Here is a 15862-nt window from a genome sequence, read left to right as displayed (position 1 = left end):
GGTGTAGGACCTTGCACTTGGCTTGGTTGAACTTCATGAGGTTGGCATTGGCCCAGCTCTCAAACATGTCAAAGTCCCTCTGAATGGATATCCTTTCCTCCATATCAACCAAACCACATAACTTAGTATTGTCAGCAAACTTGCTCAGGGTCTTCCTCAGATTAATGCAGTTCAAGCGATTTTAAGAGTGTGTTTATTGTTGTAAAAGGGAACAGAATAAAATTAAAGCTTGAAGCTCTTAAATTGGTTGTCCTTCTGTGTTCTAGCACAATCCAGCATAATTATGCTTGAATTATCAAGCAAAATTCTAGGATCTGTGTTACATATCATGTCAGAAGAAATAATCATAATGACTTGTTTCTTGTCAACTGAAAAGCCATGAAACTATGAAATAAAACTTGTCTGATTTCAGTTAAGGAGGGTTAGGTTAAAAGTTACTTTTGAAAATGAGTGGTATGCTTTAATCACTTTCTGTTAGCGTATTATTTACTGATGACTTTAACACATCAAGTGAGTGTATGCTTTACTTTTATATATATGTATATATATTTAGATAGATATAAAACTTTTTTCCTACCTGAGTATAGTCTAGGTTACTAAGTAAATATGTGAAATATTAGAGTGAAACATATCCCATGAAAAATGTTTTTAATCTAATTACCATTTCCTTTTTAATCACATAATCCAGAAGCATTTTACTGTATCATTTCATTGTCATTAATTTGTCTGTTACTAATTATTTATTAACAAAATAAATAAAAAAAAACCTATAAAAGCCACTTCAGCTTTCATTTAGATGAATGTGTAACAGAGCTACTTCAGCAGACCTACTGTAAATCTACATTGCTTTATTTAAAATTCGAGCTTACTCTAAAGCTATTTGCTTTAGCATTGTATGAACCACTCTGATACAGTGAAACTGTCAGAAAAAATACATAAAGCATGCCAATGATAAGGCAATTTAGAAAACAATATGGAGACACCCACGTACTATTAATGAAAAACTTAGTTCATATTCTCTAAAGAGCTGACCAGAAATGAGCTCAATTTATACCTTGATATCACATGTGGTAAACTGGAAAACATGACATGGGAACATAAGAAGAACTGTAAAACTTAATTAGCTATCATCTCTATTGATTCAACAATTTCGAAAATGCCCTTTGTTATACAGAGTGTGCTATCTGTAAGTGTCACTAAAGGAGAAATTAATAAAGCTGCACTTAAATGAAGTGGGTAATTTAATCTTTGGTATCCAGAATGATCTTAACTTATTTCAAGATAGCTGTAATGATACTTCTTTTAAAAAGGACTTGTACTAGACTTAAAACCCCTTGTTTGAAAACTCCCGACTCTAATGTTTTTGACTTACCATAGCCACAAATAGGTACTAATGTGCAGACTGAATACAGTGTTACAATTTTACCATCATCAAAGCATAAAAGCCACCACTTTATCAAACTCAAACATTTCCTACAAGATTACAATATATCTACTGTACTTATACATTGTTCTTGAATATTGCTACTACTCAGGGTGACTCCAGCAACTACTAATAGATGACAAAATCACTTTCTATGGTGTCCTTTCTGTTGGACATCAGCTTATCTGCCTTTCAGCTCATTTATGATTGCATGCCAGCTATTCTGATGGGAAACATGAAGAGAAGGGCATAGCAGCATGCACTCAGCACATAAACGCTGGAGCAAGCCCTGATGAATTTAATCTTCATGGTGTCTCAGGGAATAGAAAGCCTGAGGAAAGAACAATCACAGTTCTTTGCTGGTTATCTTAGTTTTAAATGATGGCTTTAACATTAAATGGAACATCTATATCCACCTAAATTCCAAGAGGCAAGTGAGTGGAATTCTAATTCACTTCAGCACAAGAAGAAAAATTTTTGTCTGCTGAAATTAAATTTTGCCATTACTTTCAGTGGGGCTGGAATCTCACAGCATTTTCCAAGAGTTTCTAAGTATTCCCAATCTTTTTAAAGAGATGGGCAATTCTTGACAATATGACAACAAAGCAAAGTTTTAAATGGGTTTGATTGTCAGGACAGGGAAGTATTTGTGTAAGCTATTCTGCTGTTTTAGCCATTTGCTTATTAACAATGTTTTCCAAAAGGTACGCATAATAATTTCAACCAAAAAGCCTAACATAACTTATATAACCAAAATGCAAGGGTATTTATTCTGGGAAGCAAAGCTTATATATAAAAATAAATATGCAATTTAAAATGTACCCATGAGAGGCCAGCTTATGGAACAGGTCAAAAGTTGAGGGATGCTCTGCCTTCTCTGCAATAATCAAAACTGCTTAATCACAGGTTTACCTGTGTCAATCTGACTAGAAATTATACTGATACTGTACAGTGTTAACACTACTTTTAAGTTCCAGAGCACAGAGTGTTCTCAGAGTTACATTATCTATGATGTGGGAATGGGCTTTTGGGCAAGAGATTCTGAACTGCATAGTTTTGAAACTCCTGCTGCTGGTGTATAGCACATTCTATCATTTATGCTTCACTGTCTCACACTCTGAGAAACATCTTGCTTCCAAACACTTGGTTACAAGCCATGACAGATTCCCATTTGAATAGATTAGGTAAATTAAGAAAATTATGGTTGTTTAGCTGTGTCTCAGTTAGATGAGCTGGTGCTTCTCCTTTTGATACCACTGGTGGCAAAACTATGGCTTTACTTTTGGATGGGGATGGTTGTTAAAAGACAGTAAGTCAGCTTCACTTTCATACAACTTGACTGTTAATAAAAAGGAAGTAAGCCAAAAAATGTAAGGAAGGTTCATGAGTCCCTCTAGGGTGCTCCTAAGCTCCAGTGAGAAATCTGCTTTACTGAACTGCTCTTAGGACTCCCAAATGACTACAGAAAAGAAAAGCCTTTTAAAGAAGGCTTGAAAAATAATCTAGTGCTTTTGAAGACGTCAGATATTCTCATCTGATTTCCTTTCTACACAAATCTTCACTGAAAGGTAAATGATGTGATTTATGGTAATTAAGAAATCCCAGTATAAGTGCATTCTAAACATTCGCAATATCTTATTAACATTCTTATTCTCTTTGAAGAGCACATGGGAACAGACTTTTTATGTTTTAGATAAAGTTACGTTACACTCTTCAAGCACCTTACACCTGAAGATGTTAACATATTTTCCTTGCATTAATTTTTTAACTTTCCCAGAACACTCCATGGATTAGGTTACACATTCTTTTCTTTTTAACAATGGAAGTAAACAAAATACAGAAATGACTGACAGGGAAGAAGTACATCCCTTCCATACGTTTTTGCAACGATATCACTGGACAAGCCACTTGCACAATTTAAAGCTGTTTCAACCCTTCTGCATGGGACAGATCTGAACCAGAAATTGTTGCTGCTGCTATAGGACTTAAAAAGAGTGGACAGACATATGCTCTGTCTTACATTATGGAAAAAGTGTTTCCCTTCACCAAAAGGCCCTGTAACTGAATATCCAATGTGGCTGGTTATCCAGCTTACTCAGGAATCAAAAGTGCAAAAGAGACAGTCTGAGGTCCAGAAACTGATCCAGAAGGTGAAGTCCAGTATCCCTGCTTCTCTGTTATTCTTCCCTTGCTTTGAATCACACTTTGGATAAAGTAGTCAGCAGATTACAGAATAGTTTTGACAAGTTTTTGCTTGTTTTAACTCCTAGCTACAGGTAATAGTACCACATTCTCAAATCAGTCTTACTCATGCAAATAATAGAACACTGTTTTGTAACAAAGGAGGCAGAAATACACACCATTCTCCGTCCTTTCTCATGACCCAAAATAGTAACACCTAAAAAACTGTGAGAATAGCCCTGCCTGTTAACCGAATATTTGACAAAAGGGCAATCAATCTATATACAGTGTGGCATTTTTTATCATTAAAACAGGCAATCAGAAAATTATAATTGCCCACAGAATCTAATGGGTAATCTTGGTATAACCATTCAGCCAATTGTCTGCTTCTGTTGACTTTGTGTTGAGGGCAGGAAAGGAGACAACAAGGAATCCAAGAGATCCAGTATCTTCCTGATATATTTATTGTCACAGGTCCTACACCACTAGTATCAATATTTTTAATCTATTTAAAATAAAGTATATAGAGTCAAATTCATTCTTCAAATATAGGTTAAAAAGTATTAAAGTACTCCATCTCTAGGAGTGAATTAATTACAGTGCTGCACAAGTGAACTGTAAGAAAGTCTGTTGTTCAATGCAAAGATTTTCACTTACCTTTGCCATAGCTGAATTACCAGTGGGAAAGTCCTTGAGAAAGAAATTTTCAACTACATCCCTTGCAAAGCAGGTCTGTTTGCATACAGGGCAGGAAAGGATACCTGAATTTAAAAAAAAAAATAAACCCAACACAAATAAAACAATGCACACCAGTCATGTGAACCAGGAAATTATATAAACCATCCTTCAGTATTGCTGGTTTTTTTACACCACAATAACACACAGTTCCAGGCAAATAAGACATTCTTCAAGCCAGAAATTACATGTGGCTAGATCTAGTTCAGTACATAGAAAGAAAAACAAAGCAACAAAATCCTTAGAAATACACTACAGTTCAGTTGACTTATTTCACCACTTATCAATGATATCTGAATGTCCAAATTCCCATGAATTCATTAGGGCTTATAGCTTTGATAAAAACTGAGCCACACTTTAAATTGTATTCCCTTGTTATGGATCTACTTGTGCTTTATGATACTTGCTACAGTTCTTCTAGACCAGCTTCACATTACCAGAGGTATATCGAAGCATAAAACACACATTGCCTAGATTTACATACACACAGACTACTTTTACACTGCAGCATGCTATCCAAGTGAAGTGAAAGAAGACTAACATGCTGTTGGCAGAAGCAACAAGTCAGAATAAAGGTAAAGAATTAAAGAGTTTCATAAATAAAAGCCAGAATTGCAAACCATCTATTACAACAAATCCACAAGTGGCAAAACATGATCACACCTAAAGCAAAGTGAAGCAAAGCAAAGCAAAGAGTATGACAGCAAAACCTGGCTTCACCTTCAGTAGCTACTGAGCACAGCTGGAATGAATCTTAGTGTTTGCCTGGGCTAAGAACTTGAGAACTAACAGTTGAGGAAGGTGTCCTGCATACCTGCATTTTTGCATGACTGTTTCATTCTTGGGCTAGGACTTACATTTTTCTACAAAGTCTAGTGCTTTTTGGTTAGTTTTTTTTGGTGGGAGGTGTGAGGGAAAGGAGTATGCATGTTTCTGACCACATTATGTAAACTACTGTAGATGTAGATGTGAATCCAGTCCTTTAGAGATGGTCGTGATGTGTTGGTCTATTTTTACCTTATCTTATCAAGTCTTTTTTTAATCTAAGATTTTTCCATTCTATTGAGACCAGAATTTCAGTGCTATGTTCACCTTGACAAGCAATCTCTTTATGATAACTAACAGTAGTATTTTCCACAACGAAACGATGTAAACTCATTTAAAGCAAGGTTTTTAAAAGCAAAAGGAAGGACAGCTTTCGACTGGACCATTCAATGTGTTCTTTTCCTTAATTAAAATTATTTTTAAATAAGGAGAGTGGCCTGCAGATTAACTAAATCTTAAAATGTCTATTACTTTTCACATTAGGCAGTTATTGGAGACGGTCTCAATTTACAGGTGCTTAGTATTACCTCTGCCCTTGGGACATGGCTCCTGCAGTCCCTAGCCACGTGCACAGTTCTAACCCTGAATGTCTACCATTTTCAGGCCCGGACTACTGTTATTTTAACAGCAGCACTTTACATTGGCAGAGACACATGAACTCCAAACCCTTCCTACGTTACCACTTCTGACAAATGCGCTATGCAGTCAGATGTCTGAATACATCTACCTTCATCCATGAATATTTTGAAGAAACTTTGAGTTCTGATAAATCTACTTTGAAGGGACATCTTACTATGAACCACCTTCATGAGATTTAGGTCTTTGTTAGCCCAAATCCCATAATAAAAGCAAAAGTATATTTTTTGCTGTTTTCCGAGATCCCATTTACAACAGATCTGTGATTTGAGGGCCCAAGTGGCAGACTATGGCTTACTCACACTTGTTTAACAGTGCACTTCATACAACTCTGAGTGTTCATGTAGATGCAAGAAGGAATAGGCAGTATCCACAGGTTGCTGTGCTACTCAGCTACAGGACACCCCAAAGGAAAGGGCAATGCAAGCAATTGCCAGCGCTTTGCTCATCTTCTGGGCACGTAACTTGAGTCTTATTTAAGTGTGTTCTGGTGATAGGTCTTACAAAGAGCCTAAAAATTCATCTGACAAAGGTGCCTGTGATGGCAGAAAGCTGTCGAAGTCTTTTAAACTCTTCCTTTACTTTGCATCCTTATTATAAGAAGTGCAGTTGAAAAGTTGTCTTATTTACCTACAGTATTTGTTGCTAATCACCTTCATATTTTACACCCTAGGACAACAGAAAGTTTTTATATTAGTCACATTGAAACCTCTCCATGATTTCCCAAATTATGGTTGTGTATGTCTTTTAGAAATCCATTAACAGATTAGTTCTCTAGAGAAATGTAAAAACAGTAGCTAAGACAAGACATGTTACACAGACAGTGCCCTCCTGCTCCTTGTAAATGGAGCATACTACAAGCAGCAGTGAATTGCAGTGCTAATTCCTAGAAGGTGAAACAGTTTTCAGGTTTCCCTGTGAGCACCTTACAAAGCCATACAGTTATAACAGCAGCACAAATAAAAAGACAGATACATTCTGATTGATAATCTAGGAAGCAAAATACCTACTTTGCAAACAGTTTCTCAAATAAGTCTCATGGGACATGCTCTACTTCCTGATGCAGTCAATAGGAAACCATCTACTGACTTTACAGGGAATCGCCTCTAGCCCTTTGAGATTTTGAACCAGTTTTTTTACTCTCATAACAGCATTGCCCAAGCAACGTCATTCTTGATTTGTCTAACAGAGAGAGAAATCCTCCCTACTGAGGCTACATAATAATGCTGCAAATTGACCAAAGGGGAAATTATCAACAGGTTACATTCTGAAGTAAGAAATGCACAACTCTATTTTTCCTTCACCTACTTGCCATATGGGTGAGCCCACAGTCTTACACAAAAGATTTCTGGCAACAGGTGCTTACAGGAGTCAAAAGCAGCGCTCAGGACTTTGCCATAGGAAGGACAACTTCTGTCTACACACCACATAAGGTAAAAAAGTTAGTATTGAAGTTACTATTACATTCCAACACTACTCAGTTAGTGCAGAATGTTTACATCAAATTATCCCAATCGAATGATATTTAATGGAAATACTCATGGCCTCAGGCAGGTTCATGTGAACTTTAAATTCTGCTAATTTGTTACAAATTAATGGAGTATAAAATTCATTGTATAAAGAATGCATTAATTTGACAATGGGCAAGATCATATTTTTAATGTTTTTAAATGTATTTAAAGAAAACTTCAGTTACATTCACCCTAAGAAAACATACATCATGTGTGGGTTTCAGTTCTGCACAAAAGCCTCCTCATATGTATTGAAAAATGCAGTGGTATTAAGAAATATGGAACAGTTACGATTTCTGAGGTAAATTACATCACTACTGATCAATGCTAGGGGACAGCTAAAAGTGATGCTCTGGATGCCATGCAACAATTTTTTCCCCAGGTTTTAGATCCACGTTATGCTACTGAAATCAGTGTTGCTCAAGAGATACACACAGAATGAGTCACACACACGTAAAGCTTTGTATTAGACTCACTACCACAGACCATCAAGCACAGCTTTTGATTGTGTAACTGTCAAGTGTGTCTGAAATAGAATCATAGAATCATAGAATAGTTAAGGTTGGAAAGGACCTTAAGATCATCTAGTTCCAACCCCCCTGCATGGGCAGGGACCCCTCGCACTAAACCATGTCCCCCAAGACTCCAGCCACCCTGGCCTTGAACACTGCCAGGGATGGAGCATTCACAACTTCCTTGGGCAACCCATTCCAGTGCCTCACCACCCTCACTGTAAAGAACTTCTTCCTTATATGTAATCTAAACTTTCCCTGTTTAAGTCTGAACCCATTCCCCCTTGACCTCTCGGTACAGTCCCTGATGAAGAGTCCCTCCCCAGCATCCTTGTAGGCCCCCTTCAGATAATGGAAGGCTGCTAAGTAAGTGTGAATTATAACAGCTTTCAAATTGAAATGAACATAAGGCATGTATAGCCTTCAGCTTAAAAAAAAATCCAAAGAGCGTAATAATCAACAGGAAAAATAATGGGGACACCATGGTAATACTGCATTGAAAGCAGACTCCTACTTGTAGGAGGACTAATCAGTAAGCGCCTTCTCACCTGTCCCAGTGCTGGATTTTATATTTAAGACTTTATTAAAGGCACACGAGATGGATTTGAATCTTGCTAAAAGAGGGATTCCCTGAATGTGGTAGCTTTGGAGATCATACTTGCTCAGCTAATTGGGCTTCTTATTTGATTCCTTTCCCATTTAATAAAAACCTCTGCTCCCTGGAAATTCCCAACCTTTTTCAATATAATTTCCCAAAAGAATCTAATGACAGTTTGGCATAATAAATACATTACAGAATAGTTTGTGAAGCAATTATCCTGAAATTAATCAAATCGTACATACATCTTTACAAATAGCCACAAGCAGTAACTAGGTCAACAATACAAAGCAAGCACACCATGCCATGCTCATGCTCAGAGTGCAAATCACCAATAAAGCACAATTTCCTCAAAACCCCTTACCTGTCCTCTGGATAAACAGTCAGAGAGCTACGCACAAAGTCACTTGCATCGGGGAGCGGGTGGTTATTAAGCAAAACAGTGCGCACGACGCACTCCCTGGATTCAGGCTTTGCTGTACTGGAGATTGAAGTCTCTACACCTTTCACAGACTACCTGGGGCTGCTCCCCCTTTTTAAGCCAGAAATGCTGACAAATCAGCAAGGCAGAATGATGTACTGAGCCACTACAAGGCACACATTTTTTTTCCTCTTGTATTCTTTCTTGCCCTTGCCTTTCAGATTCACTCAGGCCTCTATTAACTTGCCTTGGTTGTATTTTTCCTGAAGTGGTGGAATAAAAGTCCCATAGTGGGAATGAATTGCAGCATCTTCCTTCTTGCCTGGGTATTCTCTCAGTCTTCAGAATTACCTGGAGCAAGTGTGCAGAAGGAAAGAGAAGAGCTTTTCCAGATCCAGGTAGCAGCAAGTCTTACAATGCCATTCTGTCCCACAGTATCTTTCGCAGACAATTCCCTATTTTTCTTGCCTTCCTACCTTACCACTGCCTCTAAACAACATTGTTAATTTGTTTTAAGAATGTGTATTTTGCAGACAGCTCATTTAAATATATCATTATTACAGCACAGTGGGTGGAGGAAAGAGTAGTCAGAGGCCCTAGAGACTCTCTGTTTATACATATGAGAATGATGCAATTTCTGGATCTAAATAGCAATTCAGCAGGGAATTACAAGATTCAAACAACAGCTTACATGTTAAGAGATCAGGAGCCAAATTCAGCTATTGGGCAATCATGATGCCCAAATGAAGTCCATTCTTGCTACCAACACCTCTAAGAGTAGCAAAAAGCTAAGAGCTGTTGAAATGTTCTACTTTTGTATGGAAATTATGTTGGTAGGAAAGGAGTAGGAACATTTGCATAAATTATTTTTTTGAAGTTCATTACCCCCTGCTGTTTATCATTTGAAATCATTACTTACAACATCACATTTCACTGCTAAAGAGATTACCATGAATTTAGAAAGGCTAGCAAGGATCGCAGTATTGGATTTAAGCCCCATTTCATTGTAATAAATAGAATAAAACCCTATTTCAGAATTATATGCAGCATAAACCACATGTAAACTATTCTTGGTGTATTTGAGTTATCAGCTAGTACAGAATAATCACTGAAGATCACATTGTATTGAACAGAATCCCAGGAAGTCTCATCACATGAGGGATGTGGAGGAGTGAGTAGTCCTACACGTACATCCTTCCAGGGCTCCACTACTCCTTTAACTACCATCCATAATAGGCTAATAATGAACCTGAGCACCACCACCAAAGCTACCAGCACCACCACCAAAGCTACCAGCACCAGAAACTGACATGCATACAGAAATAGCTCTGTGTGTGTTATGTTTATATACACACATCTCTGAACCCTGAAGAGCTTCAGCAGCAGATGTTTATTTTGCTAAATTGGTTTGCAGCTTTTTTTCATAAGACACATGTTTATTTCCACTCTCACACTCCCATCAGCAATAGTAACTAGGCACTGGGTTGGAGAAAACGGAAATTCAAAGGCAGTGGATCCAGTAGTCAGACATAGATACCTAGTCTGGATACTCCAACTCCACAGCTGATATGTCCAAGACCAACTTTCAGGAAAACAAGAAGGTTCTGCCATGTACTGTTCAAGCCCTAGTTCCCCACAGATCAGATCTCTCACATCCCACAGCACTTCCACTTCTGTTTGAGGAAAGTTATGCCACACAGCATTGGACTCAGGGAACAGTAAGCAGATACCCTCACACACAGCATTCCTCTGTAGAAGCACAAACCAAGAAATCTAAAATTTCTGAGTGCTCTCAAGTTTTTCTTCCACCTGTATTGTAGCAATCTAATATGTAAGTGACAGAGCTGTAGATATTTTGCAGCAATCACCTCTGAAAGCGCAAACTGTAACCTCACCACCACATATGGAAATCGAGTACAAAAACCTTGTGAACATCAAAAGCCACAGCTTGTAGTTTTGTTTCAAAGTCTTCCAGTCTAGTCAGGTTTAAACAGAACCCTCAAACTGGTTGTTTCAGAAATAAATCAATGCAGATAATTAATCTATTATTATAATGAGAATTGATTAGCATACAGAAACAAACAGTGGAGCTACCATACACACCACATTTATACTTGCTGTCCACATGTTGCACCTATTCCTCTGCTCTTTTTCTTCCAACAACCATCAGAATAATTATTCTCAGAGAGCATTAGCTACAGTTCAAGCTGCAGGCATAATTTACACTTCCTTGGAGACCCAATTATAGGTTATAGGAAACAGTTCTGAAGACAACCTCCCACTCTACAGCTTCATATTTATATAACTAAACCCCCCATTGTTTCACTTGCCTTTTGGATCTGGCAGCAGAACAACAGAGTGAGAAGGGCTGACTGACTTTAAATCCATTTTAAGATTACTGAATATATACATCACAAGCAGTTTCCTCCTTTAGAATTACTTTTCTACTTCCCTTTTTAGAAATAAACCATGTATTTGGTGTTAAGTGAATCTAATTAAAGCTAGTGAATATTCTTCTTCAGAATGAATAGATGTGATGCATTGCATTACTTGCCTCATATGACACCATCAAAACAAGGTTATTTGGGTCTTGGAGATATAACAGCTGTAACACCAACATGGCCAAACTGTACTCCACTGCGAGCCTAAGTATGGTTGAAAAAGCTCTGTAGATGTGCAGCTGGAGTTTTTGGGGGTTTTTTTACATATAGACTTAGTACAAGATAAGGCACTGTGTGTTGATACCTGGAGTCTCCTTAAGCCAGGACACCAACCTACTTATGCCAAAACATGCTTAAAATGAGCCTAGATCCAAATGAGCAGAATCTTTTTCTTGAAATAAATCCCCTTGCAGATATCTCTGAACCCACTAAATGCAAGTGTGACCAATGCTTGGCTGAGTTTTAGATGTGCCTTGTTAACAAGTGTTAACAACTAGGAATCCATGGTTATATGTAGCACCTACCTTACAAGCTACATTTTCAGCTGGAAATAAAATGCAGCAAATGGACATCTGTCAACGGTTGAGGTCACGTTTGTTCTCTGTAAGTCAGAAAAGAGCTATAAGTTAGTACAGTACCATTTATAGTAAAGTATACCAAACCCCATAAATTCAAGTCTGCTTTTGTAGCAAACGTCAAACTGACTTAACTTGAAAATACATTCACTTTTTTAATTCTTATATTTTGCTTAAAGAATTCATAGTGAGCTGGGAACGTATTTTTTCTTACAGTCAATATTTCATGTTTACCTGGTTAAAATGGTGCAGCACTTTACAGTTCATCATATGCTCATACTTAAAGATAACACTGAAAATTGAGTTAGTACTGTGCCGCCTATAACTCAACAATCAGCACAGATAAGTCCAGCAGCATTTAGCATCCTACCATCAGAACATTTCACAGATTTATCCTGGCTGACCTACAGTGGTTGCAGTTTCACTCGTTGACGTTAAGAGACACAGATGTTTTGGGTTTCCAGCTCTTCTTGATCATATATTAACTGAGTCTCTGCACCTGGTGTCTCACTTCATTTACTGGGTCACCACCTTTCATTACTTCTTTTCTCTAATATTGCTCTTTCCCATAGAAGTTCCCTATCTACAAGAGAACAAGGAAGTAAACATAAACTCCAAGAATACAGAAATAACCTAGTATTTGTTCTAATTTGCTATGGACTAATAATTCCCAATCCACTCAGGAGCTTGAAGAAATATCCAATGTTGAAATATCCAAATTTAACAACTCATGAGAATCTCTAGCTGCACTTCATCCAAGATCACCAAACGGTATAAATTCACTTTTCCACTTGGGAAACAGAAACAAGGAGGAGAGAGGAACGGTTTAGGTGTCAAATGAGGATACACAAAAAGCAATGGAGTGGTTGTTTTCAACAGTATTGTATTATAAAGTAGGTCCCCCAGACTTTAAACCCACTCTGATTGGGTATTAAAATTTTTAAGGGGACTTGAAATGACTTAGCTGTCTTTGTCTCCTACTTCTATACCTTTTTCTGTCTGTACCCTATGCATGAATAGACTTTCTCCTTTGTTATTAAGTTATTCCCTTTTCCTTTATCTTTTGTGTTTTGCCAGCCTTTCAACAGTGATATCTTAACACTGTTTCCATTTGTTCTCAAACCTGAACTTGTCTAGTTTATGTTATCTCATCAATTCAGATTACCATCACCTCAGGGGAAGGTATCTTTTCTTCCTACATGTGTCTAAAATCTGCTATGGAAGAGATAATAAATGATGCCTCTTATTCGTCTAAAGTTCAAAGCCTGTGAAAATACAAGTAATCTACATGCCTTTGCTCTTCCTATGAATTAGTAATGAGTCTGGAATGCTTCCCCATGGCAATTAAGACTCATTCAGTTAACATTACTGTATTCTGTCATCTAAGTCCTGTTTTATTCCAAAAAAAGGTTACATATTTTCTCCTAACATCACTACCAAAAACTGTACAAATAACTTCAGGATTTCAAAAACCACAGCAGCAAAATGCTTCTCATCCTCACAAGTTTACTCAGTTTGTTAGGGTGACTTACAGTATACCCTACAGTCAGAAGGGTTCAGATAGAGAGAAACCACACTGACAGTGAGATAAAAGGAAGAGTTTCTATGCACCACAGTGCATGTATTCTAATAACAATTATTATAACCTCTGTTAGAAACAAAGAACTGGACTTTTTTGTGTTGGTGTTGGGGGAGTGCTGAAGGGGGAGAGAAGGAAGAATATAAAACCATCACCCAAACCGGTACCATAGAAAGGTCCAACATGTCAAAAAATTTGGATAAAAATGTAGCCTAGAAACTACCTTGTAGAATTTATTCATTTATTAAGCTAAAGCAATTCAGATATTCATAATGCCACACTTTTAGTAACGGAAACTTAGTCCATTCTGGAAAATGTTGAATGATGCCTGTGTCATTTCTCTTCAGAACATTGCTGCTGTTGGATGAAAAACATAATGAAGGAGGCTTGTTCCAAATCCGCCCTCTGCTTGTATAAAACTTGACTTTCCTAGTTTATTCTTTCAAAGTAGCTCTGTAAAGGAACAGGCTACAAAAAGCACTTCTCAATCCATCTGTTTTTATAATACTGTAACATAAAGAGTACAAGCCAGAGATTCTTAAATGTTACCTTCATACAAGACTTCATAGTCAGTGGGAATACAGCTATAGCCTTGCATCAAATCCGGAATACACTCCTTACAGAAGGAATGAAGGCAAGGTAGCATCCTGGGGTCTCTGCTCTGCAGGTCCCATTTGCACACCAAACAATTCCTCAGCAGATCCAGGGTCTCCATTTCTGTTGACTGAGGTTTGACATTGAAAACATGAAGAGTCACAAAATGGCTCACGACAACCCCTTCACTTAACAAAACACTTGATCACTCAAGTGCAAACTAGAAGTCAACAGCGGGATGCATGTTCTCAGAAACTACACTTACATAGTCCTTCTGAAGAAAGAGGAAGCTCCTCGCAGCTGAAAAGCACATACCTGCTTTCCAAACCAAGAGTATTTTTGCAGATTGTTGTGCAGGAAAGTGTGGTTTAAGGTTTACAAACCATGATCCCACGATCTATCTATAGTACTTGCAACTTCTGTAAAACCTGAAGTAATCTGTTCTATTGATCTGCTTACAAAGCTGTTACCAGGCTGAATTGTCACATGCTGTACATTTCCTGCTAGAAGTACTGAAACCATGCAATAAAAATTATTATGTTCTCTGACTGCTTTTACAATTTCACCTCAGTATTTTATAGTTTTCAGGTAAAGCAAATAATAAGCTTAGCTGATATGACTATCATTTCAGCAATGCATGCCAGAAAGCAGCTTTGATAAACGAGCCGATCTTCTTTATAGAAATTTAAGAGAATGCACTTTACAGTAATCAAATTTTGACTGTCGGGATGACCACAGATCAAGTTATAGAACAACCCTGAGGTTCCCACAAGCTGGGCAGTGTTCCTCCTGCCAACCTAAACTCCCCGAGGTAAACAGAGAGTTTTGCAGTTCATGTTTTCTCCTCGAATCTGAGACCTTGAGAGATGTTGATCAGATTACAGCCTGCAAAGGGAAACTTTTGCAAGCTGTATCAGAAGACAAAAAGTAAATATAGCGTCATCTGGAATTGCACTTCCTGAAACTCCTGGGACCAGATCCCCATATAGTTGCCCATCGCCTTGGCATGGTGGCGCTGCTAACAGCAGTATATGACTTGCAGCTACGATACCCAGATTTCCCCAGCACCAGCACAGAAGAGCAGCAGCTGTCATCTTGGGGCTGTGTGTTCTCCCACAGGATTCTGTCTCAGGGCAGATTCCAGTGGAAATGACTAGTAAGCAGGTCTCCTTTTTTATTATTGTTTTTCTAATTTTTTATTACAATGCAAACAAAATGATGAATGTCTCAGAAATTCACTAGGATTTTTTTTGAAGTGGTGTATCCTGAAGTCACTGCTACTTAAAATATTTCAGAGAAAATGGACCATATGTTAAAGTCTGCATTATATTTCATACCCAAGACCCAGTTTAGGAACAAATAAAAATAGGTGGATATCCATCAACTTTACTGACTTCACTTAGACAAATCCAAACCTACTGCTAAAACTTATGATTGTAACTTCAAAACTAGAAGTCCCCTTGGGAATTAGCTGTGTTGTAATTGTACCTGTGCTTTAACCAATAAACATCATATCAGTGATTATTAAACAAGCTCGCTTTCTACAGTGCATCTTCATCAACCTTCTTGCAGGGGCAAATGTCATTTGAGCAGCACAGCTTCTCAGCTGGATCCATCTCTTGTTTCTTGCAACTCCTATTGCTAAGAAGACAAATCAGCACCTACAAAAACATGTAATTTCTGCAGTAGGAAGTTGAGGTCTTTGACAACCACATTGTTTACACAGAGAAACCACAGCCCAGGACCAAAGCACCCGCACACACAGAGAATCAATGCAAAGAAAGCCCAATATTAGGAAATGCTTTATCACCACACTGCCCAAACCTGTGGC

General features: G+C 37.8%; 1 protein-coding gene across 1 annotated transcript in view; it reads right to left on the bottom strand.

The window, feature by feature from the left end:
- Positions 1 to 14152, bottom strand: part of TRIM66 (tripartite motif containing 66) — a 49575-nt gene extending 35423 nt beyond the window's left edge. Inside the window, exons 1-2 of the mRNA XM_010018987.1 lie at positions 13987 to 14152; positions 4262 to 4365 (exon numbers count right to left, since the gene is read on the bottom strand). Coding sequence (XP_010017289.1) covers positions 4262 to 4365; positions 13987 to 14152 — 270 coding nt within the window. The remainder of the gene's footprint in view (positions 1 to 4261; positions 4366 to 13986) is intronic.
- Between the last annotated feature and the right edge of the window lie 1710 nt (positions 14153 to 15862).

Source organism: Nestor notabilis, unplaced genomic scaffold (genome assembly GCF_000696875.1).
Source record: "Nestor notabilis isolate BGI_N333 unplaced genomic scaffold, ASM69687v1 scaffold6797, whole genome shotgun sequence".
In the NCBI taxonomy this organism is placed as follows: Eukaryota; Metazoa; Chordata; class Aves; order Psittaciformes; family Psittacidae; genus Nestor; species Nestor notabilis.
Note: the sequence above shows the minus strand (reverse complement) of the source record. Positions and strands in the feature narration are given on the sequence as shown.